Source organism: Ranitomeya imitator, chromosome 4 (assembly GCF_032444005.1).
Source record: "Ranitomeya imitator isolate aRanImi1 chromosome 4, aRanImi1.pri, whole genome shotgun sequence".
Lineage (NCBI taxonomy): Eukaryota > Metazoa > Chordata > Amphibia > Anura > Dendrobatidae > Ranitomeya > Ranitomeya imitator.
Genome location: NC_091285.1, coordinates 292,051,934 through 292,079,552, shown reverse-complemented (window position 1 = coordinate 292,079,552; position 27,619 = coordinate 292,051,934). Strand labels below are relative to the sequence as shown.

General features: G+C 43.4%; 1 protein-coding gene across 3 annotated transcripts in view; it reads right to left on the bottom strand.

Annotated features, from left to right (window-relative positions):
* Positions 1 to 27,619, bottom strand: part of GXYLT1 (glucoside xylosyltransferase 1) — a 63,923-nt gene that overhangs the window by 12,227 nt on the left and 24,077 nt on the right. For 2 of the 3 annotated variants that reach the window (XM_069764754.1, XM_069764755.1), the window contains 5 exons: positions 25,672 to 25,852; positions 19,272 to 19,397; positions 10,683 to 10,934; positions 8,302 to 8,425; positions 4,985 to 5,154 (listed from right to left, as the gene is read on the bottom strand). In XM_069764754.1, the coding sequence (XP_069620855.1) occupies positions 4,985 to 5,154; positions 8,302 to 8,425; positions 10,683 to 10,934; positions 19,272 to 19,397; positions 25,672 to 25,852 (853 nt within the window). The remainder of the gene's footprint in view (positions 1 to 4,984; positions 5,155 to 8,301; positions 8,426 to 10,682; positions 10,935 to 19,271; positions 19,398 to 25,671; positions 25,853 to 27,619) is intronic. The other variant, XM_069764756.1, reaches the window with a different exon arrangement.

Sequence of the window (27,619 nt, the reverse complement as noted above, 5' to 3'; positions counted from 1 at the left end):
GATGAGGGGGCCGTGCATGCCAGGATGGGAATGAGGGGGCCGTACATGCCAGGATGGGAATGAGGGGGCCGTACATGCCAGGATGGGGATGAGGGGGCATTGCATACCAGGATAGGGATGAGGCGGCCGTGCATACCAGCATACGGATGAGGGGGCCATGTATACCAGGAGGATATGGGGTACCGAATTGACCATTTTTTAATTCAATTTTTTGTTCTAATTTCCTCCTCTGAAACCTAGGTGCCTCTTATGGTCCGGTGTGTCTTACAGTCCGAAAAATACACGCCAGGTGACCAATTGGATGCATGGTTGAGGGAACTAAATAAGGACAGACAAATGGGAGGAAGATTTTAATCAAGGAAAATTGAAAAAAATATCTCCGAGATGTCTCTGATTATGAAACAAATACAATTTATTGGTGGCAATAAAAGAAGTCCGCTGCCCACCACTCCAGGTCAAGAGACCCCTCTGAAACCTCTACCGTTTCAGGGAATGAAACCAGATATCAACTAGTGACGCCGAACACTCTAGGGATTCGAACCCTCGTAGTGCTGTGAAAAAAATAGTGATCAATTTAAGGTAGTGAACATATGTCATGTAACACAGCACAGTTAAATTTTCTTGAACAAGGCCTAATTTTGTCTCCATCTTCCCGCTTAGATGCATTTATATCGGTAAAGGATTCCTATTTGTTCGCGAGGAAACATTCTGAAAAGACTACATTTTAAACTGAACCTGCAGATGTTTACTACTAATGAGGAAAAAAAGGCTCTGCAAACGCTCCAGTCCCTGGAGAAGGAAAATGAATCAAGTAAGGTCAGCACGATACCTGCCCACCTGTTCACCAAGTCCAAAAAATTCCTGAGTTAGGAATTTGTCCTGTGGTGGAACTTTTTACCAAATTACTATAGTTAGGACTGACATTGACTATCTAGCCTCCAACTACAGTAACCTCTCTAATTTGACCCAAAGCAAATTAACAGCACTATAAGAATTGAAATCATGGTCTGATGTTCTTTATAAGCCTGTGGATAAATTATGTAACTTGATCATTTGGCCTACCCAAATGTACGAAAAACAGGCATATAAGTTGTTAGGAGACAATAAGTGTTTTCGTAAACTCACGTTTAACCCTCTTACCTCATTTCAGACTGGACTTGTTGTCATACTTTAGAAGGCCCATCAGGACGGCATTATATCTAAAAAACTAATATTCAGGATTGCCAACCAAGATTACACACGTTCTAACAAGAATCCAATTGATCCCCCTGGACTTCCCTTTGTTACGGGAATTGGTGGGCTGTGTGAGGTCATCTCCGACATAGTGGATAATTTTTTAAAGCCTTTGGTTTCTACTAGTGATGAGCGAATATACTCGTTACTTGAGATTTCCCGAGCACGCTAGGGTGTCCTCCAAGTTTTTTTTAGTGCTCGGAGATTTAGTTTTCTTCGCCGCAGCTGGATGATTTACCTAGCGTGTCCTGTCCTGACTCTTTCCATGGCTGGTACTTTACATCATTCCTCATTAGGTCACTGTTACCTTTATTAGTGCACTCAAATTAATGAGATTATTCTTGCATTCTAATTAATTATGTGGTATAGGACTATTGTTGTTTCCATAGACCATGCCCTTTTTCTTAACCTGTTGCTATAGGTTTATTGCATGTTTAGGCTGGCGTGGTTTAGATTCCCCTATCTGAATGTGTCCGTATACACTGATCTAATTTTAGTCCTTTTATTGGTCATTACTCTCAGAAAGGCTACACCCACTGGTATCATTACTCCCAGAGGCCACATCTACTGGCATTATTACCATCAGAGAGACCACATCCACTGGCATTATTACTGCCAGGGAGACTACATCCACTGGCATCATTACTCCCACAGACAACACATCCACTGGCATGATTACTCCAAGAGACACCACATCCACTGGCATCATTACTCCCAAAGAGACTACATCTACTGGCACGATTACTATCAGAGACTACACACCGGTATCATTACTATCAGAGAGACTACATCCACTGGCATCATTACTCCCAGGGACACTACATCCACTGGCACCATTACTCTCAGGGAGACTACATTCACTGGCACCATTACCATCAAAGAGACTACATCCACTGGCATTATTACTCCCAGAGACCATGTCCACCGGCAACATTACTCCCAAGGAGACTACATCCACTGGCACCATTACTCCCAGGGAGACCACATCCACTGGCACCATTACTCCCAGGGAGACCACATCCACTGGCATCATTACTCCCAGAGACACCACATCCACTGGCATCATTACTATCAGAGAGACTACATCCACTGGCATCATTACTATCAGAGAGAACACATCCACTGGCATCATTACTATCAGAGAGAACACATCCACTGGCATCATTACTATCAGAGAGACTACATCCACTGGCATCATTACTCCCAGAGAGAACACATCCACTGGCATCATTACTATCAGAGAGAACACATCCACTGGCATCATTACTATCAGAGAGACTACATCCACTGGTGGTATTACTCCCAGGGAGACTACATCCACTGGCATCATTACTATCAGAGAGACTACATCCACTGGTGGTATTACTCCCAGGGAGACTACATCCACTGGCATCATTACTCCCAGAGACACCACATCCACTGGCATCATTACTCCCAGAGACACCACATCCACTGGCATCATTACTCCCAAAGAGACTACATCTACTGGCACGATTACTATCAGAGACTACACACCGGTATCATTACTATCAGAGAGACTACATCCACTGGCATCATTACTCCCAGGGACACTACATCCACTGGCACCATTACTCTCAGGGAGACTACATTCACTGGCACCATTACCATCAAAGAGACTACATCCACTGGCATTATTACCAGAGAGACCATGTCCACCGGCAACATTACTCCCAAGGAGACTACATCCACTGGCACCATTACTCCCAGGGAGACCACATCCACTGGCACCATTACGCCCAGGGAGACCACATCCACTGGCATCATTACTCCCAGAGACACCACATCCACTGGCATCATTACTATCAGAGAGAACACATCCACTGGCATCATTACTATCAGAGAGACTACATCCACTGGCATCATTACTATCATAGAGACTACATCCACTGGTGGTATTACTCCCAGGGAGACTACATCCACTGGCACCATTACTCCCAAGGGGGACCACATCCACTGGCATCACTACTCCCAGAGACACCACATCCACTGGCAGCATTACTCCTAAAGAGACTACATCCACTGGCACCATTACTACCAGAGAGACTACATCCACTGGTATCAATACTATCAGAGAGAACACATCCACTGGTATCATTACTCGCAGGGAGACTACATCCACTGGTATCAATACTATCAGAGAGAACACATCCACTGGTATCATTACTCGCAGGGAGACTACATCCACTGGCATCATTACTCGCAGGGAGACTACATCCACTGGCATCATTACTCCCAGAGACACCACATCCACTGGTATCATTACTGTCAAAGTGACTAAATCTACTGGCATCATTACTATCAAAGAGACTACATCCACCGGTATCATTATTCCCGAGAGACCACATCTACCGGTATCATTCCCAGGGAGACTACTTCCACTGGCATCATAACTGTCAAAGTGACTACATCTACTGGCATCATTACCATCAGAGAGACTATATCCAAAAATCCCAGAAAAACCAAACCGACTGGCACCAATACTCCCAGAAAGACCAAACCTACTGGCGTTTTTACTATCAGAGCGACTATATCCACTGGCAGCACTACTCCTAGAGAAACTACATCCACTCACCAGGTTGTGCTGAAGCATTCTGCTCTATTTCATTGGTGCAGTCTTTGGGCCAGATGCATCAAAGCTTTTACAACATTTTCAAAGCTTTTTAAAGGGAACCTGTCACCCCCCTCTGGCGTTTTTAACTAACAGAGCCACCTTGTGCAGCACTAAGGCTGCATTCTGTCAAGGTGGCTCTTTTTGTGCTCCCTTCCAACGCAGCAATATTAATTTTTATAATTTTGGCGCCATACTTTTAGTCTGTCCGGGGGGCACATCTTTTCTCCCGGACACAACCGCCTCCCAGCCATCAGTCAGCCCCTCCGGGCACCAGGCGCCGCCTCCTCTATCTTCAGTAATGTACCCGGCGCCTGCGCAGTGCTTTTCTTTTTCGGGCATGCGCCGTTTGCGCTGCCCTTCGACTTACATCATCTGATGGAATTCATCTCGTGCCTGCGTGTACCCGAGGCCCGAGATCCCACCCAGCAGTGTGTTCTGATTTATTCACACTGCGGGGCGGGATCTCGGGCATGATGAATTCCATCAGATGATGGAATCTTTGCCAGTCTCACAAGGGGTCTTGAACCTGTGCTTCTATGATTGCATAGATAATACACTGCACTGACCACATAGTGCAGTGCATTATTAATGCTAAACTGTTATGCAGACTAAAAAAAAAAATATATATATATATATATATATATATATATATATCACAAACTTCTTATGTATGCAATAAAACGGTACAAGTGTCACTAGTGTTTTTCACCTTTTTCATCAAAGTTTAATGTGTTAGTTTTTATCATTGGGTGTCTCCGGCGTGCTTAAAACATCCTTTTTTTTCCCTTGAGTCCCCGCGGCTGCATGTCTCGCGGCTGTTAAGAAAACTGCAACACACACAAGGATTGCCTAATAAACAGGCCATCACTGCATGTGTTGCAGCTGTCTAACAGCCGCGGGGACTCAAACATATGTTTCGAGCATGCCGAAATCATTTGGCTAGCACACGAGCATGCACAGATAACACCGTATCAGAGCATATTCGCTCATCACTGATCTTTATGAAAACTGACACGTTCCATACCTCGATAATGGGAATTGGTTAAACTAAACATGTACTGTGGTAATCTTGACTTTGTACTGAAATGATCAAAAACACAATAAAATGCTGAACCTTACATTGCGTAGGGCTTCGTATACAGCTCTAAATGCTGGCTGCTTATTGTCATGGTATACACCTCTATTCCCATGAAGAATGAAAATGCCATCTTCAGCCTCATTACAATTGCTTCCATAGATGCAGTGATCAGGGCGATAATTCCACTGGCAAGGGAAGACATACAGACTTTCTGTTGTAAAGGAATTAAAAAAAAAAATGTTATTTCTACATGGATACCACTGACATAAAACAAAAACGTATAGATATTTAAGATTTATATAAAACTACAATGAAGTTACATGGCATGATCACTGGCAAGTGTCACTTCTACAGACACTAATAGCCTGCATCCTGCTGGAACCTATGTTAGCACCCCCTGCTGGCGCAGTGTCTGTACAGTGACTGGTCTGCGGCATGCCATTTTAGATGTGACGGTTTTATATAGCCCACTGGACTAATCTTCCAGAATTCAGCAGAGATTAGTCCGCTGTATTATATCTGTTTAGTTAATGGGTAGGAAAGGACAGGTCAAATATAGAATGATGGGCTATACGGCAGGCTGGAACTCAAAAGTGATAGATCACTACAGCAACATGTAGGTCAGAGATAGAAATATAAAGCTGGCAAACGTACAGTCTCAAGAACAAAACAACCCATAGCGACCGAATAGATACAGATTATATGAAACTAAATGTTCCCATTGGTGCTAGAAATTTGGTAGTCTGGGTCTTACATTCCAGCTTTTGGTTTACGAACACTGCAGCAAAATAGTGACCAAAAAATTGTTGTGTAAAAGTACCTTACAGACATTGCAGAACAACATAATGTGATATTTGGGCTACAGTTATGGCGCATTTGTCATGGAGGACTGAAGATTATGCTATACGTATTGATAGTGGGTATATGTAAAATAGCAGGTACTCTCATTGCCAAATTATTCTTCTGGCATACATTTGGTAGTATATTTTATTTTGCACTGAAACCTTTCATCATCAGTGGACATCACATTCTGTGTGGCAGATTTATGTATCAGGTCACTGTACAGTTGCACACGTGAGACGTTTTAATGCGGCACCCCTGGATAGGATTTCTCCGGAGCCTAAGATGGATGAAGTACATGCATTCTGCACCACCCTCACTGCTTGCCGTACATATGGAGATCGCTCAGTTAGGACACCGCCTTCTGTAGGATCGGATATCCTCCTCAGTGATCATCACAACCTGGCTGTTAGAGTGTACTAACTTATGGAGTTAGAATCCCCTGAGTATACACTAAGCAGGAGAAAGCAGCTCAATCATGTCTTCACATGGGGAAGGACAACATTCTCATTTTTCTCTGAGTGCAACTGTAACCTGTGGGGCTTTTATTGTAAGGACAAGGATAGTCATGGTAAGAGTGTCCCAAATGGACTGAACAAGTACCACCAAGGAAAACCCAAAAGTCATTATCTCAGTAAATTAGATAATTTTATAACACCAGCTTGAAAAATGATTTTAAAATCTGAAATGTTGGCCTACTGAAATGTATGGTCAGTAAATGCACTCAATACTTGGTCGGGGCTCCCAGTGCATCAATGCGGTGTGGCATGGAGGTGATTAGCCTGTGGCACTGCTGAGGTGTTATGGAAGCCCAGGTTGCTTTGATAGGAGCCTTCAGCTCGTCTGCAGTGTTGGGTCTGGTGTCTCATCTTCCTCTTAACAATACCACATAGATTCTCTATGGGGTTAAGGTCAGGTGAGTTTGCTGGCCAATCAAGCACAGTGATACTGTTGTTTTTAAAACCCATTATTGGTACTTTTGGCAGTGTGGACAGGTGCCAAGTCCTGCTGGAGAATGAAATTATCCAAAAAGCTTGTCGGCAGAGGGAAGCATGAATTGCTCTAAAATTTCCTGGTAGACGGCTGCGCTGACTTTGGTCTTGATAAAACACAGTGGACCTACACCAGCAGATGACATGGCTCCCCAAACCATCACTGATTGTGGAAAATTCACACTAGACCTCAAGCAGCTTGGATTATGTTCCTCTCCACTCTTCCTCCAGACTCTGGGATCTTATTTTCAGATGAAATGCAAAATTTACTTTCACCTGAAAACAGAACCTTGGAACACTGACAACAGTCCAGTTCTATTTCTTCCTGGTCCAGGTAAGACGCTTCTGGCAATGTCTATTGGTCATGAGTGGCTTGACACAAGGAATGTGACACTTGTAGCCCATGTCCTGGATACATCTGTGTGTGGTGGCCCTTGAAGCAATGACTCCAGCAGCAGTCCACTCCTTGTGAATCTCCCCCAAATTTTTGTATGGCCTTTTCTTAACAATCCTTTCAAGGCTGCAGTTATCCCGGTTGCTTGTGCACCATTTTCTACCACCCTTTTTCCTTCCAATCACCTTTCCATTAATAAGCTTGGATACAGCATTCTGTGACCAGCCAGCTTCTTTAGCAATGACCTTTTGTTGCTTACCCTCCTTGTGGAGTGTGTCAATGACTGCCTTCTGGACATCTGTCAAGTCAGCAGTATTCCCCATGATTGTGAAGCCTACTGAAACAGCCTAAGGGACCTTTTAAAACACTTAGGAAACCTTTGCAGGCGTTTTATTAATTATTCTAATTTACTGAGATAATGACTATGGCTTACAGCCAATGAAAACCCAAATGATCAACATTAACAGAAATAAACCCTTGAAATAGATCACTGTCTGTAAAGAATATATAATATACAAGTTTCACTTTTTTGTATTGAAGAACTGAAATAAACTTTTTGATGATATTCTAATTTTGTGAGAAGAACCTGTATATTAACAGAAAGCTGCTAATCGGGGGGGGGGGGGGGGCCGGTCATACACATCTCAACATTGGAGCTCTGCTAAAACTGCAACAGAGAAAACTGATTCTATCATAACTGCTACATCCAGTAAACTGAGTGATACATAGCTGGAATCAGGGTCTCTGTCCCTACCCCCATGCGACTGTCAGATTACAAAGCAAAAGCCTGCTGACAGGTTCCCTTAAACAAAAAATAAATGTCACCAGATCAAAAGTGACCAGTATTTGCTCAGTTTCTTTTATCAGCAACACAGTCCCAGAGTAGTGGAACCTTCTTTTTTAGCGCTAGTCTTTATAGTCTTTACAAGGGGGCATGTCTCAAATGATTCTTTGGGTCTTTAAGATGCTCTAAAATTATTTTATGAGACATGCCCCCTTGATGAAGATCATACAAATCAGCACTAAATAAAAAGGCTCAGAACTCTAGAGCCATATGGCGGATTTCAAAGAATAAAATAAGAGCAGAGACTGGTCATTTTTGCCCTGGTGACAGGACCGCTTTAAGACTTACCTGGGTTGTGGGAAAAAATAATATTTAACAGATCTTGGTCCCCCCAAGTTATGTTTAGCTTGTACTTTTTCAGCAACGGCATAAGGATTTCCCCCCAGTGCAGGCGAACAGTCGTCATGTCATTCTAGTTCAAAAACAAAACCATTTATATTAAAGTTATTCTCATATTTAATTGTGATTGATATTCTAAATTACAATGTACAGAATTGTTTAAGTACACATTGTCAAACCAGCAAAACTCCCACCCTGATCATAGGGGACTGGTTACTGATGGGGCAAGGATTCAACACAGTCATTTCATGTTAAAGACACATTGAGGCATTTCTAACTGGTGACTGTTACAAGATGCAAGGCAGACGCTTGAGAAATGTGAAAGTCTTATAGCGCCACCTTGTGGACACCTTGGTGAACTACTGGAAGTGCAGTAATACAACCTTACATATACAGGAGAGAATACGGTACTTTTGTCAGTGTCTTTGGTACAAACCATCAGTGTAAGGCTATGGTCACACTAGCAGTATTTGGTCAGTATTTTACATCAGTATTTGTAAATATATCCACAAAAGTCTATAAATTGGCTACAAATGGCACTTCAACTATCAATATCAACCAAAAGCGGATTTAAATTTAATTAACCGCACGAAGAGATCCATCAAAGTTAAAACAAAAAATCTTTATTAATAATACTATGTAAAAACACACAACAAGACAAGACCTAATATATAGGCAACAAAGTGTCCAATGGGAGGAGAGACAGCACACACTAATAAAACATATTAATCAATCAATATTATAGGCACATGTAAAAAATCACCTACTATTAAAGTTGCCACTAGATACTATAAAATGAGAGGGCTATACAATTCACTGGTAAAACTGGGCATAGTACAGGATGGGAAAAATACAAAGGGGGGGGGCCCTGATGCCACCGTATGCCTAGGCAATAACCTTGTCCCCGTACCATATCACATATCCAGACTTCCTTTCAATGACTCATATGGCAAATATATAGCAAGTAGTGCAAAATATAAATACATTACCAAATAGCGCCGTGTGTCCCAGCTCCCACGTGCACCCCGTGGGAGCTGGGACACATGGCGCTATTTGGTAGTGGAAGGGGAGTATATTTTTATTTTTTAACCTGTGACATATGTGGCTGGGCAATATACTACGTGGCTCTGTGCTGTATACTACGTTAATGAGCAATATACTACGTGGCTCTGTGCTGTATACTACGTGGCTGGGCAATATACTACATGACTGGGCAATATACTACGTGGCTGGGCAATATACTACGTGGCTGGGCAATATACTACGTGGCTGGGCAATATACTACGTGGCTGGGCAATATACTACGTGGCTGGGCAATATACTACGTGACTGGGCAATATACTACGTGGCTGGGCAATATACTACGTGACTGGGCTATATACTACATGACTGGGCAATATACTACGTGGCTGGGCAATATACTATGTGGACATGTATATTTTAGAATACCCTATGCGTTAGAATCGGGCCACCATCTAGTGTAAATATAACAGCATGTAATTTATTAGTCTATTCTGTAAAAAAAAATGCTGCAATGGACGTCATATGCACACAATACAAGGGTAATGCACAAGCAATTACTTACTGGCAGTGTGTGTAGTAATGAGGACCCCAACCTGCTGCCCCGTTTACACGCGTTTTGAAGTATCTTCTTCAGGTGACGTGGCTAATCTGGGAAACGAGGTAGGTTTATATAGTACCATGGACCTACTGTGAGCGACCCAGGTGGTGACGTCGATCCGGTGCATGCTCCAGCCAGAGCACTTCCCTGTTGGCACTTCCCGTCATGCTCCTGGAACGCAAGTGGTCCACCGCTACCAAGCAGCAGGGGACACTGACGGACCGCGTGAGCACTTCGGAGGTCGGGGTGAACTTGGGCCTGTGCATGAACTAGGACCGAGTACCTAGTATACCCATGTGAGACTTAAGCCGTTCCCATAAGGGGAGTGAGGAAAATTATTAAAAATCAAAGTGCATGATGGTGTTATTGTGAAGGCTTGCAGGGGTGGTGGTCTTTAATATTGTGCATTGAGTTTTTGCCTTAATTCCATAAATATAGGGTTTTTCTTGGTGTCTAAAAAAAAGTTGGAAGCTGGCAAAATGGAAGCGCAAAAAAAAATGCAATGTCGGGAAGGGGTTAAAACAGATAAGTACCGCCAATTATACAACTTAGGATTCATTTCATTCAGCATTGGTAGTGAACGCTCTGAAGATACCCATTCTATAAATTAGAATTAGACACATGAGAGCAAGTTGTCGTGTATTGATATGGTAAAATAGTGCAGGGAATCGCTGGCTATTGTGCTTTATATGAAGCAATCATTCTTTACCTTAAAGTGTTTTCTTCTCATACGGGTCATGTTCATTAACATTACTCCAGAATTAATGCCAGTCTTTCCGTAAAAAGGGTGGCGTGCAAATCTGTTATACCAGCCTATACGTGGCTCTTCATGCTCTGGAGCCATAGCAGCAATCTGAGTAGTATTAAAGTCATGTAAAAAGGACCAAATATCATCCACAGGACGCAAGAAAAGAATGTCTGTGTCAACATACAGCAAGGAGTCCACATCTTTGAGTATAAGCTGGAAAGAAAAAAAACAGACTGTTATGCCGCCACCCAACAAAGTAACAGTCATTTCATCTGTGTCACCCATTGTGAACATCTTCAGTTCCTACTAGTGGGGAGCGAATGTCATCTGAGCATGCTCGTGTGCGGACTGCGTGTATTCCGCGTGCTCAACTACTAGTTTCTTTATACATACAAAACAAAACTTACAATTCTTACAATAGTGACTGGGGATCTACTATACAATTGTCTAAGGGTCACTTATGTTTTTCTGTCTGTACTTCTTTCTGTCCTTCTTTCTGTCATGGATATTCATTGGTCGCAAACTCTGTCTGTCATGGAATCCAAGTCGCTGATTGGTCTCGCCAGCTGCCTGTCATGGCTGCCGCGACCAATCAGGGACAGCCACAGTCCGATTAGTCCCTCCCTACTCCCCTGTAGTCAGTGCCCGGCGTCCGCTGCATACTCCCCGCAGTCACCCCTCACACAGGGTTAATGCCAGCGGTAACGGACCGCGTTATGCCGCGGGTAACGCACTCCGTTACCGCCGCTATTAACCCTGTGTGACCAAGTTTTTACTATTCATGCTGCCTATGCAGCATCAATAGTAAAAGGATCTAATGTTAAAAATAATAAATAAAAAAATTATATACTCACCTTCCGCCGCCTTTCCCGCTCCTCGCAACGCTCCGTTAACCGCTCCATGCAAGCGGCAGGTTCCGGTGGCAAGGGTGGTATGCGACAAGGACCTGCCATGACATCACAGTCACGTGACCGCAACCTCATCACGGGTCCTGCACTACCAAGCCTGGGACTGGAAGCTGCAGAGTGCACCCCACACAGGCGACATGACTACAAGGGCTCCCTCAGAAGGTGAGTATATGTTTATTTTTTAACCTGTGACATACGTGGCTGGGCAATACACTACGTGGGTCTGTGCTGTATACTACGCGGCTGGGCAATATACTACGCGGCTGGGCAATATACTACGCGGCTGGGCAATACACTACGTGGCTGGGCAATATACTAAGTGGCTCTGTGCTGTATACTACGTCACTGGGCAATATACTACGTCACTAGGCAATATAATACGTGGCTGGGCAATATACTACGTGGCTGGGCAATATACTACGTGGCTCTGTGCTGTATACGTCGCTGTGCAATATACTACGTAACTGGGCAGTATACTACGTGGCTGGGCAATATACTACGTGGCTGGGCAATATACTACGTGGACATGCATATTCTAGAATACCCGATGCGTTAGAATCGGGCCACCATCTAGTTTTATATAAGCATCTATAATATAACGCTGGGAGCGTCACTCTGTCCGAAGCCTTTATAGACTGCGCAAGCGCCGGCGCAGTCTGGGCCTCACAGAGTTAAGTAAATAAGGCAGCACTACACTTGCCTTACCTCGCTGAGAATAAACGTCTCCATCTGAATGGGTGCATGTGAAACCTCTTCCTAGACCAAAATTCTCTCTCTCTCTATGGAGGGGTATTGGACCTGCTGTAATTAAAACACCTGTAGGCTAGGAGGCGGAGTGCACGATCAGAAGGCTAGAGAATACATTTCAAAAACCTGACCGGCACATCCAAACATAGACTCAGTGTGAACAGGTGCTGAACCTAGAGTCGCCAACTCGTATATAGTTAAGTAAATAAGGCAGCACACTGCAGCGCTAGAACATACAAACTTGAAAAACGAAATTTGAACTGCATTACTGCACTAGAAATATGAAAAATTAGAGCGTTTAGGTTCAGCACCTGTTCACACTGAGTTTATGTTTGGATGTGCCGGTCAGGTTTTTGAAATGTATTCTCTAGCCTTCTGATCGTGCACTCCGCCTCCTAGCTTCAGGTGTTTTAATTACAGCAGGTCCAATACCCCTCCACAGAGAGAGAGAATTTTGGTCTAGGAAGAGGTTTCACATGTACCCATTCAGATGGAGACGTTTATTCTCAGCGAGGTAAGGCAAGTGTAGGACCTGGTATAAGAGAGATGCCGTAAAGGGGCTACCAGGTACACATAAAATTGGCCATTTTTATGCGCTAAAAGTTCTCATTTTTCATATTTCTAGTGCAGTAATGCAGTTCAAATTTCGTTTTTCAAGTTTGTATGTTCTAGCGCTGCAGTGTGCTGCCTTATTTATTTAACTATATACGAGTTGGCGACTCAAGGTTCAGCACCTGTTCACACTGAGTCTATGTTTGGATGTGCCGGTCAGGTTTTTTAAATGGGCCTCACAGAGTGACGCTCCCAGGAGATCGTGGTATGCGTAAACACTGAACGCACACCGCGATCTCCACCGGAGAGTCAGGGACCGCCAGGAGGGTAAGTATATTCACCTGTCCCACGTTCCAGCGCTGCGTGCGGCTCCGTCTCCCGGGTCCTCTGCTGTGACGTTCCCAGTTCAGAGGGCGCGATGACGCGCTTAATGTGCGCCGGCGCCGCCCTCTGACTGACCAGTCACAGCCAGAGGAGCCGGAAGATGGCGCGGAGCGCTGGAACGGGACAGACAGGTGAGTATAGCAAGTGCTGGGGGCCTGAGCTAGCGGTGACTCCGGCACCTGACCCCCACAGCGCGCCGGTGTCCCCGCCTGCTCAGGCCCCCAGCGACCATAGGCGAGTATGGTATTTTTTTATTTATTTTTTTATATATATGGCAGCAGCATACGTGGCATATATAATGGAGCATCTTATGGGGGGCATATAATACAATGGTGGCGCAAGATGGGAGCAGCACATGACAGAACGGGCGCAGGATGGCAGCAGCACATGACAGAACGGGCGCAGGATGGCAGCAGCACATGTCAGAACGGGGCGCAGGATAGAAGCAGCACATGACAGAACGGGCGCAGGATGGGAGCAGCACATGACAGAACGGGGGCGCAGGATGGAAGCAGCACATGACAGAACTGGAGCGCAGGATGGGAGCAGCACATGACAGAACGGGGGCGCAGGATGGAAGCAGCACATGACAGAACGGGGGCGCAGGATGGGAGCAGCACATGACAGAACGGGGGCGCAGGATGGGAGCAGCACATAACAGAACGGGGGCGCAGGATGGCAGCAGCACATGACAGAACAGGGGCACAGGATGGGAGCAGCACATGACAGGATGGGAGCAGCAAATGACAGAATGGAGGCGCAGGATGGGTGCAGCACACGTCACAATGGGGGCGCAGGATGGGTGCAACACATGACAGAATGGAGGCGCAGGATGGGTGCAGAACATGTCACAATGGGGGCGCAGGATGGAAGAAGCACATGACAGAATGGGGGCGCAGGATGGGTGCAACACATGACAGAATGGGGGCGCAGGATGGGTGCAACACATGACAGAATGGGGGCGCAGGATGGGAGCAGCACATGTCACAATGGGGGCGCAGGACGGAAGCAGCACATGTCAGAATGGGGGTGCAGGATGGGTGCAGCACATGTCAGGATGCGGACGCAGGATGGAGCAGCTCATGACAGGATGGGGACGCAGGATGGAGCAGCACATACCAGGATGGAGACCATATACCAATATAGATGCTAGCCACCCGGGCGTAGAACGGGTTCAATAGCTAGTTAGGCTATAAGGGAGCGTCATGATTAAAATGTACTACTTAGATTAAGTGTATAATGGTGTTATGATGATCTACATCAATTATATTAGTCTGTTTTTAAGTACATTTTTTATTGGTTTTTAATGCTGTTTGTTCGTCACTTTAGGGGGAGATACACTAGTTCAAATCTACACGTGGAGAAGTATGATATGAAGAATAAATCACTAATATAAATTTGGGAAGCGATACATGAAAACTGAGACCCTTGTGCTTCCGCTGCAGTTTATTGACATTAATAAATATACATCAATTGGATTTTTATGGTTTCTGTCTCTCCGTTATCTTGCTCTTACACCTTTTTCATCTGATTATGGGCTCAACTTTGAGGGATAAAAGGAATCTATCAGCAGGATTTTGCTACTTCATCTGAGAGCAGCCCGATGGATTCAGCTTCTTTTTGGCTACATCACTTAGATTACTGGTGCAGTTGTTGTCACAGAGTTTTTAGATTTTGCAATGAAGCAGAGCTGAGGAAGCTAACCCCACCCACACCAGACTGAGTATATACAGACAGTGAGCTGCCTCTCAGAGGAGAGAGCGTGTCGGACCCGCATGCAAGGGTTGCGGTGTTCTAACAATGATAACCTCCTAGTGCTAAAACAACCATTGCAAGCAAACAAAACCAAGGAGCTTGATAACAGAGGCATTTCTGTAATTGGGTTTTAACCCCTACATCATACTTCACATTACTTGGCAAAAACCTGCTGCTAGATTCCTTTTAAAGTGTTTGGCCAAATATATGGAGGCTTTTTTTGGACTACTTTATGTATAAATGCAGACACGAATTTACATTATTTGCACCCAGATGGATACGAAGTAACAATTTTCATGGTGAACCTAGATGCGTTTTTAATTATAGGCATGAGATATGGGGCGTACATGATGGTTTGTATGAGAACTGACCATAATGTGTTTGCACCAAGGAGTGTCTCCTAGATCCAGTCTGTTAGGCTACTTTCACACTAGCGTCGTACGACGCACATGGCAATGCGACGTATTGCAGAAAAAACGCATCCTGGAAAGTTGTTTGCAGGATGCGGTTTTTCTCCATAGGCTTGTATTAGCGACGCATTGCCACATGTCGCAACCGTCGTGTGACGGTTGCGTCGTGTTGTGGCAGACCGTTCGCACCAAAAAAAGGTGCTTGTAACGTTTTTTGGTGCGTTGTGTCCGCCATTTCCGACCGCGCATGCGCGGCCGGAACTCCGCCCCCTCCTTCCCACAACTCACAATGGGGCAGCTGATGCGTTGTAATAATGCATCCGCTGCCCCCGTGGTGCTGCGTTGTCACAGGATGCGTCGGTACATCGGCCCGACGCACTGCGACGGGCCGACTCTAGTGTGAAAGTAGCCTTATATAGGGATGGATTGGGGGGACAGAACTTGTAATATGCTCTAGGCATTGCCTGTAATGTGCTTTTGCCATTTTATAAAACTGGCGATTATTTTGATGATTGGATTGTGTTGCAGTGAGCCAGCTGCCCAGTTTTTGCGTCGTTTGCGGCCAACTGTATTTTCAGTGCACTGTGACTCTGCATGATCGGAGCCCATGGCCCGGTGCAGCTGGATGGAGTTGTAGATGTTGCTATGGGAGACTACTTACCTCTGTTCACAGGGAGGAACCAAGTCTGTTTTGCTGAATACCTGGCATATAGTGTAAGGCAGTGATCCTCTGACGAAAGTAATCATTTAGAAACAACAATACTAATGTTTTACCTCAGGAAGAGTTCAGAAATCAATATTTTGTGGAATAACCGTGATTTTAATTCACAGCTTTCATGCGTCTTGGCATGCTTTCCACCAGTCTTTCACACTGCTTCTGGGTGACTGTCACTCCTGGTACAAAAATGTAAGCAGTTCTTCTTTGCTTGATGGCTTGTGACTATCATCCTCTTGATTCCAGAGGTTTTCAATGGGGTTCAGGTCTGGAGATTGGGCTGGCCATGACAGGGTTTTGATGTGGTGGTCTCTTAATTTTTGCCAAAGTTGTATATCATAAGTGATTGGACGATTGCAGGTTCAAGTAACCCAATTAAAAAAAAAAAAATGTAATCACCTCCCCTTTACCTTATTAAAACTAAAGAAAATTTAGACAAAAAGAAAATTAGACATATTTGGCAATGCATCCACAAACGTCTGGTCTATAGAAGTATAAAATTAAACCAATTGGTAAATGTTGGAAAGAAGAAAACAAAAATGTAAAATTGTGGTTTTTCTGTCACCATGAGTCCCTAAACAAAAAAAAAATGCAATGAAGAATACAATCAAAAAATTACACAAACTGGTATCAATAACACAATCAGCATATGCAAAAAACAAGAAAAAAAAAAAAACTTCAGACAGCTCCCTCAATGGAAAAATAAAAATGTTAAGGTCTTAGAAAAAGGCAACAATTTTTTTCAACATAAAAAAAAAAAAAACAAATTACACAACTTTGGGATCACCATAACCATTCTAACCTGCAGAACTAGGCCATTAGGTCATTTTTAGAGCTGAACGAAAAACGAAACTCAGAAAAACACGGCAGAATTGCACTTTTTCACCATTTCATCTTGCTTGGAATTTTTTTCCCACTTTTCAGTACATTATTGGGCAAAATGGAGTCAATCAAAACTTAGTCTAATCCTGCAAAAAACAAGTCATCATATGACTATGGCTGAGAAAAAAATAAAGTTTTTGCTTTTGGAAGGAGGGGGTGGAAAAAAAAAAAAAAAGTACAAAAAAAACAAACAGAATTTGCTGGTCTTTAAGGGGATAACAAGGGAAGGTCCAGGTCCACAACTGGTTTTATTGTTCACCGCTCCCATGCGATCTATTTCAATGACTACAGACTACCCTGTATGGTCAAATTATAAAGTTATATTACCACTAGATGGTGGCCCAATTCTAACGTATCGGGTATTCTAGAATATGTTGGTAGTATATAGCACAGGCTACGTACTATATTGCAGAGTGACGTAGTATATAACACAACCGACGTAGTATATAACATAGCTACGTAGTATATAACGGAGCTACGTAGTATGTAACACAGCCACATAGTATATAACATAGCCACGTAGTGTATTGCACAGCTACGTAGTGTATTGCACAGGCACATAGCATATTGGTCAACCACATAGTATATAACAGTCACGTAGTATACAAGACAGTCACATAGTATATTGCACAGCTATGTAGTATATTGGTCAGCGACTTAGTATATTGTAGAGGCACGTAGTATATTGCATAGCTACGTAGTATATTGCACAGCCTCATAGTATATAACTGAGCCACGTAGTATATTGCACAGTTGAAGAAGTATCTAACAGAACCGACACAGCCACATAGTATATTGCACAGCTACGCAGTATATAACACAGAGCACGTAGTATATTGCACAGTCACGTTGTATATTGGTCAGCGACATAGTATATAGCAGGGCCACGTAGTATATAACATAGCCACATAGTATATTGTAGAGGCACGTAGTATATTGCATAGCTGCGTAGTATATTGCACAGCCACATAGTATATAACCGAGCCACGTAGGTCCCAGGGTTGGTATGAGTGCAGGACCTGTGATGACGTCGCGGTCACATGACCGTGATGTCATGGCAGGTCCTTCTCGCATAGCATCCTTGGCACCGGAACCTGCCGCTTGCACTGCCGAGGACAGCGCACGACGTGAGAAGGTGAGAATAACCTTTATTATTATTATTATTATTATTATTAGTAACATTAGATCTTTTTACTATTGATGCTGCATATGCAGCATCAATAGTAAAAAGTTGGTCACACAGCTGCGTTAACGGAGTGTGTAAGGCTACTTTCACACTAGCATCGTACTCGGCCTCTCGCAGTGCGTCGGCCCGACGCTAGCAGTGAATGCACCGGCCGCGCATGCGTGGTCGGAAATGGCGGACTGTCGGCAGCAAAAAACGTTACATGTAACTTTTTTGCTGCCGGCGGTCCGCCACAGCACGGCGCAACCGTCGCACAACGGTTGCGACGTGTGTCAATGCAATGCAATGCGTCGCTAATGTTAGTCTATGGGGAAAAAACGCATCCTGCAGACAACTTTGCAGGATGCGTTTTTTCCCCTAAACGACGCATTGCGACGTATTGAAAATGACGCTAGTGTGAAAGTAGCCTTACACCGTGGTCCGTTAACGCTGGCATTAACCCTGTGTGAGCGCTCAGCGCTGACTGCAGGGCAGTAAAGCAGCGGCCATTTTGCTGCCAGACTATGGCCGTCCCTGATTGGTCGTGGCAAATGGTCGTAGGCGTTTTGCCACAACCAATCAGCAACTTAAATTTCCATGACAGACATAGGCTGCGACCAATGAATATCTGGGACAGACAGACGGAACTACCCCTTAGACAATTATATAGTAGATATACCTGCTCCCAACTCGTTACCATACTGATGGAAGGGCACTGGCAGGGGAGGACAACTGACTGGCATTGTATTGTCATTTCCTCCCAGAAGACAGAGCAGTGTAGGCACATAAAGGGAGGGAGCACGGTACCCGTCACATTTAGGAGGCACTGTGGTTGGTTCTGCTGAAATGCTGCCAGGACCATAACACATCATACACCTAATGCATATGCAGAATACAAGACCTTGTAGAGAACAATTTTCACCGACTCCTCTGCTGGCCACCTATGCAGTAAGGCATAAAAATTATATGGATAGAAGAAAAAGCATTTTCTAGAAGAAAAACACAGTAGATATATAATGTAACAAATCTTACCGGCAAGAACAATCGCTGAGATGCACACGGCTTAAAAAGCTTCCTCCATTCTGCTGCATTTTCTGACGGAAAGGATATGGGGTATACTGTATACTTAAACCTTGCTGGAAATCCCCAAGTGTTGAGCTGTAAAACATGGCGGCATTACGGTCTGTCCCCATTTTAATCATCCAAATCAAAAGTCATACTTTTATCATAACTGCTAATGACTTTATTAATCCCTCTATTCTGGCCGTAATCCATGCCCAATGCTAAGTATTTATTCTTAAGACACTTGATTATTCTCAGATTTGATGGGATAGGGCTTTGTATGAAATGACATTCCCTCAGGAAGAAACCACACCAAGTAATCCACGTCCCTTCTAGCAGCTGCCGCTGGAGAAATAGGGCATTTAATTGTGGCTAATCAAATGGATGCTGATCATGCAGGTCTGCCACAGTGGCTTTCCTTCATGGAGAAGGGACCAATTGGGGCAATTCCATTCTACTTCCATATGTCCCAAAATAAGCATAGAAGCCAAAGAGTACTAGAGTGTCCTCCCGACTGGCTAAACATGCTCACATCTCTTTGAGCAAACAGGAAGACATGAGCCATCTCAGTGGGAAGACATTATTTTACTGGCTTACCACCATGGCCTCACAAAACCCATTCATACAAAGAAAACACAAACACTAAAGATTTTGGATAAAAATGGCCGTGTAGTTTATTCAGGGTTACATAAGTTAAATAAATAAATACCAATAAATAAATACTTCAATTAAAACTCAAATTCCATATTACTCCAATAAACCAATCCACCCATACATGGGTGATTTTCCCACCAGGCCAAGGCTCAGCGAGCCAAGGCCCCCCCCCCCCCCCAAAACCACACAGCCGTTTTTCAATTATTGACTGTAAGTCAAGGTTAAAAATATCCAACCCAATATCCGATAAATGAACCAAATCAGGCCTATAGAGGCCTGGTAAAAAACCTTCCAATTCCCTATGCCTAAAAGAGAAACCTGAAATTAAAGGAAAGAATTTCTCCATAGATTTGTTGACTCTTCTCCGAATTTTATCAAGAAAAGAAAGATGATTGTTATGCCATAATAATCTGGGGATGATCTCGGAAAAAACAAAAGAACAAAGGGGCAAAATTTGCCTAATACTAATAAAATCCGATCTCATGGATGCTAACAAGTCAAGAGTCCTGATTTTACCGAGATCATTCCCAGACACATGAAAAATAATCAAATCAGGAGAAGGATACTTAATCAATCATTTTTTAACTTGCTCCACCACCGAAAACCATTTTAAACCTCGAACTCCAAACCACCAAACCTGAATATTGGAAGGATTAAAAGATGAGTTCTCTGAGTAAACTCGCTGACTAGCCCTCTCCTGGGCCCAGAAGATAAAAGAATGTCCCACTATCCAGATTACTAACGGACCTAAAAGAAAACCAAAATTAATAATCAAGGAGATCATGTCTAATATACAATTTGAACCTCTTGGAATTCCATCTACCCATCTCCTTTATTTCAGACTCAGAAATTCCGGCCCTAGCGGCCTCAGTGGCCGCTCCAATTCTAAAAGAATGGGAAGTAATTTTAAGATGCTCCAGATTCAAAAAATTCAGACATTTTTTTAAAACAGAATTAAATTGAAATACTGTGACCGGTGATAGATCCCTATGAATAAATAATGGGCCCTCAATTAAAGGTCTAGTTTTAATCCAATTAGACATCAAATTCACAGGGCAAATGGACGGATCAGAGGCAGAGTGAATTTTCAACCTAGCACCCCTACCTAACTGATCTGTCTTAGATTTTCTAATAAAGAGAGTTAAAAAGGCTTCGTGAATTTGAACATCTAATAACATGAGCCCTGAGGGTTCAGTTTTTTTGGCAGAAACTACCTCGCCAACGCGAAGCGCACCAAAAAAGGACAGAGAAGAAAAAAAAAAAAAAATCGCACTGAATAAAAGGGCCTCATTAGAATTTACACAAACGCAAGAGAGGCTAGAGCATAAATCCTTAAGTAGAGCTAAAGATATAGGCCTTCTAGCATCAGGTATAAAATTGGACTTTTTGAGGCCCTTCAAAAACTGTTTGACTGCAAAGAAACTTGTTAATGGAATGTTGCCAGAAAGTTTGAGGAAAAAAGAAACCCCAGCAAGGCATTTAGCTATAGCTGAATATGACAGACCCATTTGAGCCATGTCAGCAGCAAATTTCAATGCTGCTGATGAGTTAGGAACCAATGGGTCATAACAATTCAAATCACAAAAATTAATCCATTTACGCCATGCGGCTGAATAGTCAGCCCATGATCTCACAGATAACGAATTTTTTATAAAATGTGGTATTAAATTGTAATCACGTCCCATATTGCAGGGGATAAGAAGGTTGCTTCTGGGTCCGCCCTGGGAACCTGTAGAAAAAAATGTGACCACTGACGATTAAGCAAAGAGTCCGTCAAGCCTAAAAATTTACTCTGACCTAGATTAGCCTTCAGCCATATATTACATTTTAGACATACGAACACCAATTGTCTCAAGATCTTAGCTACAACAGTATTTTTTGAAGACAACGTATTAATGGCAAAAACTACCGCCTGGTTAGAGGAAAAAAATAAAATTCTAGAGTTCTGCATTAGCGACCCCCAAATGTAAATTCCAGCAAAAATAGAAAAAATCTCAAGGAGAGCTGAATTGCAAACCAAACGCTCAGATACCCAGCTTGAAGGCCATTGGAAAGAGGTCCAATGAGAACTACAAAAAATGCTACCGCCGAGCCGCTTGTCAAAAGAAAAAACCAAGGGAAAAGAATCAGCTGCTACAAAGGATGACTGCCACAAGGATCTGCCATTATATTCCAATAGAAAGGTGAGCCATAATCTAGCATCCTCTCTGAGATCAGAACGAATCCTGATATGACAATGAGGAGAAGATATGCCTTTGGTGGCATCATATAAACTTCTGCAAAAAACCCGACCAATGGGAATAACTCGAACTGCAAAATTCAATAATCCAAGCAATGACTGAAGCTCTTTAAGCGTCACCTTCTCTTTTGACAAAAATTTAGACAAAGCAACGCGAAGTTTCAAAACTTTTTCCATAGGAAGGCGAGACTCCATTTTTTGGGAATCCAAAGTGATTCCCAAAAATTCAATTGTTCTGGAAGGACCTACTGTCTTTTCGTGAGCAATAGGAACCCCAAAAAAATCGCACATTTGAATAAATTTGTTAAGGGCATTCTCACATGCGGGGGAGCCGAAAGGACCAATAAACAAAAAATCGTCTAAATAGTGGAGAATACCCGCGTCCTTGCAATTATTTTCTAGAACCCAATGAAGAAAAGAGGAAAAACTTTCAAAATAAAAACAGGACAAAGAAAAACCCATGGGTAGGCACTTATCGAAAAAGAAACAGTCATCAAAATAAAAACCTAAAGAGTTAAAACCGGACGGGTGAACGGGGAGGAGTCTAAATGCAGACTTAATGTCCGATTTGGACATCAAAGCATTGCAGCCGAATTTTTTAAGGATCTCTAATGCAGAATCAAAAGAAGAGTAAGCTACTGAAACTAAGGACTTATCCACCTCATCATTCAAAGAGGAACCTGCTGGGTGGGATAAGTGATGAATCAAACGAAAAGAGCCCCCATCTTTTTTAGGTACTAAGCCCAAAGGAGATATACGAAAATTAACAAAAGGAGGTGTTTCAAAAGGCCCAGAAACTCTGCCAAGTTGAATTTCACTGATAATTTTATCCCTAGCAACATCTTGATTGGCCTTTAAGGACGGTAAATTAGGAACGACTAAACAACCATCCCCTTTAAATTGAGGTACGAAAAACCCTTCTAAAAAACCAGAAAACAACAATTCACTGATCACCCGATCTGGAAATTTGCTTAGCCATGGGGACATGTTTGCCAGGCTCACTGGAGTCTGCGCTTTTAGTAATGTGCTCTTTAACAGAGGACTGCTGAGCGGCTTGCTTCTTGAAGCATTTAACCATTGGGTGCGAGTTTCCACAGAAAGAGCATTCGTGACGGAATCTACAATTATTGTTCCATTTGCAAAAGGAATCATTATAAGCAAAACAAACGCCCCGCCTCAAAGTGCCAGCGGGGGTCTGTTTCACATTGCTATTTCTCTGTGGAAGCATAAGGTTAATCCACAAACCGATATCCTTCACTCCCCAATGTAGCTCAGGGTGAACCGACAATTTGTGCCTGAAAGCTTCATCATAGTTCAGCCAAGCGAACCCGCCGAAATTCCGATAAGCTTCCAGTATTATATCTAAGTGTTGGAATAATTTGCTACAGAGATGGGGAGATTTTTCACCCAACACTGCAGCAAAAATGGTAAAGGCCTGAACCCAATTGTTAAAAGATTTATAGCTAGTGCATTTAAATTCATCAGAATCAGCCTTATCCTCCTTTTTATCAGGTTTAAAAGGCTGATCCTTCTTGGGTAATAAAGAAAAGATATCTACATATTGATTATTCCAAATAAGCTCTTTAACAGAAGAGCTCAAGTGGAATCCCAAAGGAGATAATTCACAGGTCAATGATTCCTTAAAAGTATTAACAGGAATAATGTTGTCGGGCAACGTGTCAGAGACTGCAGCACTATATGTACCTGATGTGCGTGCAGTAGAAGGAATAACTTCCCTCAATGTATCCGCCAACACTTTCCTAATGATATTTGTGAGCTGTGAGTGAGGGACAGACGTAGGCAAAATAACAGTCTCACCCCTCGATGAATGTTGTCCAGTCTTGGGATCTCTGCAGGAGCTGGAGCTCAAGCCCTCCATGTTGGGCGAGCCCATGCGATCAGCTGCTGCAGACGGCGACTCCTCTTCATCCTCCTCTGACTGCGACGCTGGAGCGTCCCGGATAGCGTCGCGGATCAACGACGTAGATGCTGACGCTGCTGCGGGAGCCGCTGACACCGCAGCGCTTTTACGGCCGCGGTGAGGTGCAGGCCTCCCATCTGGAACAGCTGATGAAGACGGGGCCCCGTTCCGGTGCTGGCTGCGGAGGTCTCGCGCAAGGCTGCGAGACTTCTGTGACAGGCGGCGTCGCGACTTCCCCCTCACTTCCTGTCTTGACCGGCCGGAAGCAGGAGGCGACGCCGACGGAGAATAGGGAATCCTCTGTCTTCTGAGGCGCACAGAAGCCGGAGATGCCGGCGTGGCTGGAGAGGCTTGACACGCCGGCTGAAAGGAAACTTCTGGAGGGGGAGGTAACGCCTCAGCTGCCGCGGAGCAAGGTTCTATAGCCAAGCAGCGCTGAAGCCATTCCACTCCACCCTCAGCGCCGGCTCTGGTCAGGAGTTGCTGCAGGAGATCCTCCATCCTCAGGTGCTTCTTCTTCTTTTCTTCTTCACCAGCAGAATGACTAAATCCCCTGAATCCAGGGTTTTTATACACAAATATCTGGGCGCCCAGCACTTCAATAACCAATCAAAACAGTTAAAATTGGGCGCCAGGCAGACCAGAAGGAACTGGATAAAACCAGTTTCTCCTCACCTCATCTGACTGACCTGACCTCTAAATGACCCATAGAAAAATTGTCATATTAAAACCTATAGGGTCTATGAGGCCATGAGACCCCCACTGTATTTCTTCTGGGTTCACGCGGGGGGGCTAACATTATATTCCACAGCGCTTGATGGACATCATCACGCCTGTCCCTATTGGAGCTCACAATCTAAAATCTCTAGCAGTATGTCTTTGGAGTGTGGGAGGAAACTGAAGGAAACCTAAGCAAACACAGGAAGAACATACAAACTGGTGTACTTTACTAGATGGTGTAGTTCAAGAGATGTGTGTCATCAATTATTGCAAATCCTGTTTTTGGCTTACAAAGTCCATTAAAGTAGCCTATAGATTTCTGGTAGTTATCAAGCCGGAAGGAAACTACCATGGCCTTCCTCAATGGTGCTTCTTAATTAGTTTAAAATCATCAGTTGAAGGCCAAAAGTAGTCCTTTAAGACCACATGCACACGTTCAGTATTTGGTCAGTTTTTTACCTCAGTATTTGTAAGCCAAAACCAGGAGTGGGACAGTCAGAGGAAAGCATAGTAGACACACGTCACCACTTCTGTATTTGGTCAGTATTTACCTCAGTATTTGTAGCCAAAACCAGGAGTGGAACAAATAGAGGAAAAGTATAATAGAAACATATGCACCACTTCAGCATTTGGTCAGTATTTTACTTCAGTATTTCAAAACCAGGAGTGGGTGATAAATACAGAATGGGTGTATGTGGCCTAAGACAGCGTTGGCAAGCTACATATACACAGCTGATCTTGCCCAGCGGTACGTTGATGCCCTAAACATAACAAAACCACCGTCTTAGGAAATGCTAGATTGTCAAACTTAATCTAGGTTCTACAGAATTACTCACAATTGTGCTGAAGTCCTTGTGCAGCTGGTCTTCAGCAAAGATATGAAACTCAAGAGGCTTTATGCTGAAAAGAACTGCAGACTTCAGCATGGTAACGGTCTCTTCTAGCCGATCCCCACAAGCCACGACTGCCAAGTGCATGGGACCCAGATCCAGTTCTTGTTTCTTAAGAAGGGTGTAACTGCAAGAAAAAATAAATAAATTAAAAAAAAAAAAAAAAAAAAAAAAAAAAAATCACACCTATAAACAGGTATATTTCAGTGTGGAATTCATGCAACGTGTAGGCTGGCATGTTCTAATGGTTTTCCATACAATCCTTTCTAGAAAAAAATACAATAATTAACCAGTGATTAGTTACATACACAAATGGATAAAACAACAAGTGATAGATATGCCCCTGAAATGTTTATGACTAATATTGTACTCCATATGTGCATGGATTCCTGACAGCTCCGTATGCACATGTAGCACAGCTGAAGCCAGGCTTACGTGTCTGGAATTTGTTTTAGGACCCAATACACATTAGACAGCCGTCAGTCCATCAATTGTTTGGCCAACCATTAACTTTCAAACTTCCCCATACACAGGGATGCTTGGCTTAGTCGAGCACTCCGGTGTTCTCATTGAGAAAAGCTTTAAAGGGGTTTTTCCACAAACAAAATGTATTGTAATAAATAGATCGTGGAATAATAATAAGTCCCACAATTGGAAGGGTTTCAAAAAAAAAAAAAATGTTCCTGTGCTGAGATAATCTAATAAATGTGCCCCTGCTGTGTACTGTGTAATGGCGGTGTGACAGTACAGGACTATGTCATCATTTTGCTGCATATTTCTGGTATTCCTCAGCAGGAGTATTCCTATAATGAACAACGGAGAAAGCCGTCAATCAGTGACAAGTTGGGGGGGAAAGCCGCCAATCATGAACATCAAAGACTCGGCAGCAAGAACACTTATGGACACTTACATTTATGTTTCCATAACTATTTTATGTGTCAGTGGAGCTGTGTGACTGTGGGATGAACTGAAGGTTTATATTGGCAATATTTTGGGCGTCCTGACATTTTGATGATTTTTTTCTGGAGTGTTGAGGAGTTTGAGTCTGCACTAACAACAACAGTAATGTTGGTACAGTTTTCCATTCAATTTTTTTTCCCATTAATATATTTTTTTTTAAAAAGCATCATTGGTATTGTATTTGTAATTTTAATTTCTACACAAAGCATTTTTGGGTAGCACGGTGGCTCAGTGGTTAGCACCGCAGCCTTGGGGTCCTGGGTTCAAATCCCAAAGACAACCTCTGCAAAGAGTTTGTATGTTCTCCCCGTGTGTTTGCGTGGGTTTCCTCTCATATTCCAAAGACCTACTGGATTCTAGATTGTGAGCCCCATCAGGGACAGTGTTAATGATGTCTGTAAAGCGCTGCGGAATTAATGAGGATACGCAAGACAGAAGAATAAATAAAATAACGGGAAAAGATGTATTTATCTTTTTCCAACATTTAAAATGTAATCACTCATACACTGATACTTTGGCTATGCAGGGTACTGTACCTATCAGCGTGGTGCCTTGTCAACCACTTTGGTGCCACAGTCTACATTGACTATGACATCCAAGGGGTATGTGGCCAGGTAAGGACTCTCTCTGATACCTCCCGTTGAAAAGTAAGCCGACTCGTGTCTGTGTCACCTTTTGAATTATAAGATGGCAAATAATTAATTGTGCTGCATCCACTTGCTTGTGTGAAGAGGTTAAAGGGAACCTGTCATCCCAATTTAGGATATTAAAATAGAGATCTAGCATAATGGCGCTTGTTTACTCACGTAAATACACTGCTCAAAAAAATAAAGGGAACAGTTAAACAGAATATAACTCCAAGTAAATCAAACTTCTGTGAAATCAAACTGTCCACTTAGGAAGCAACACTGTTTGGTTTGACAATTTCACATGC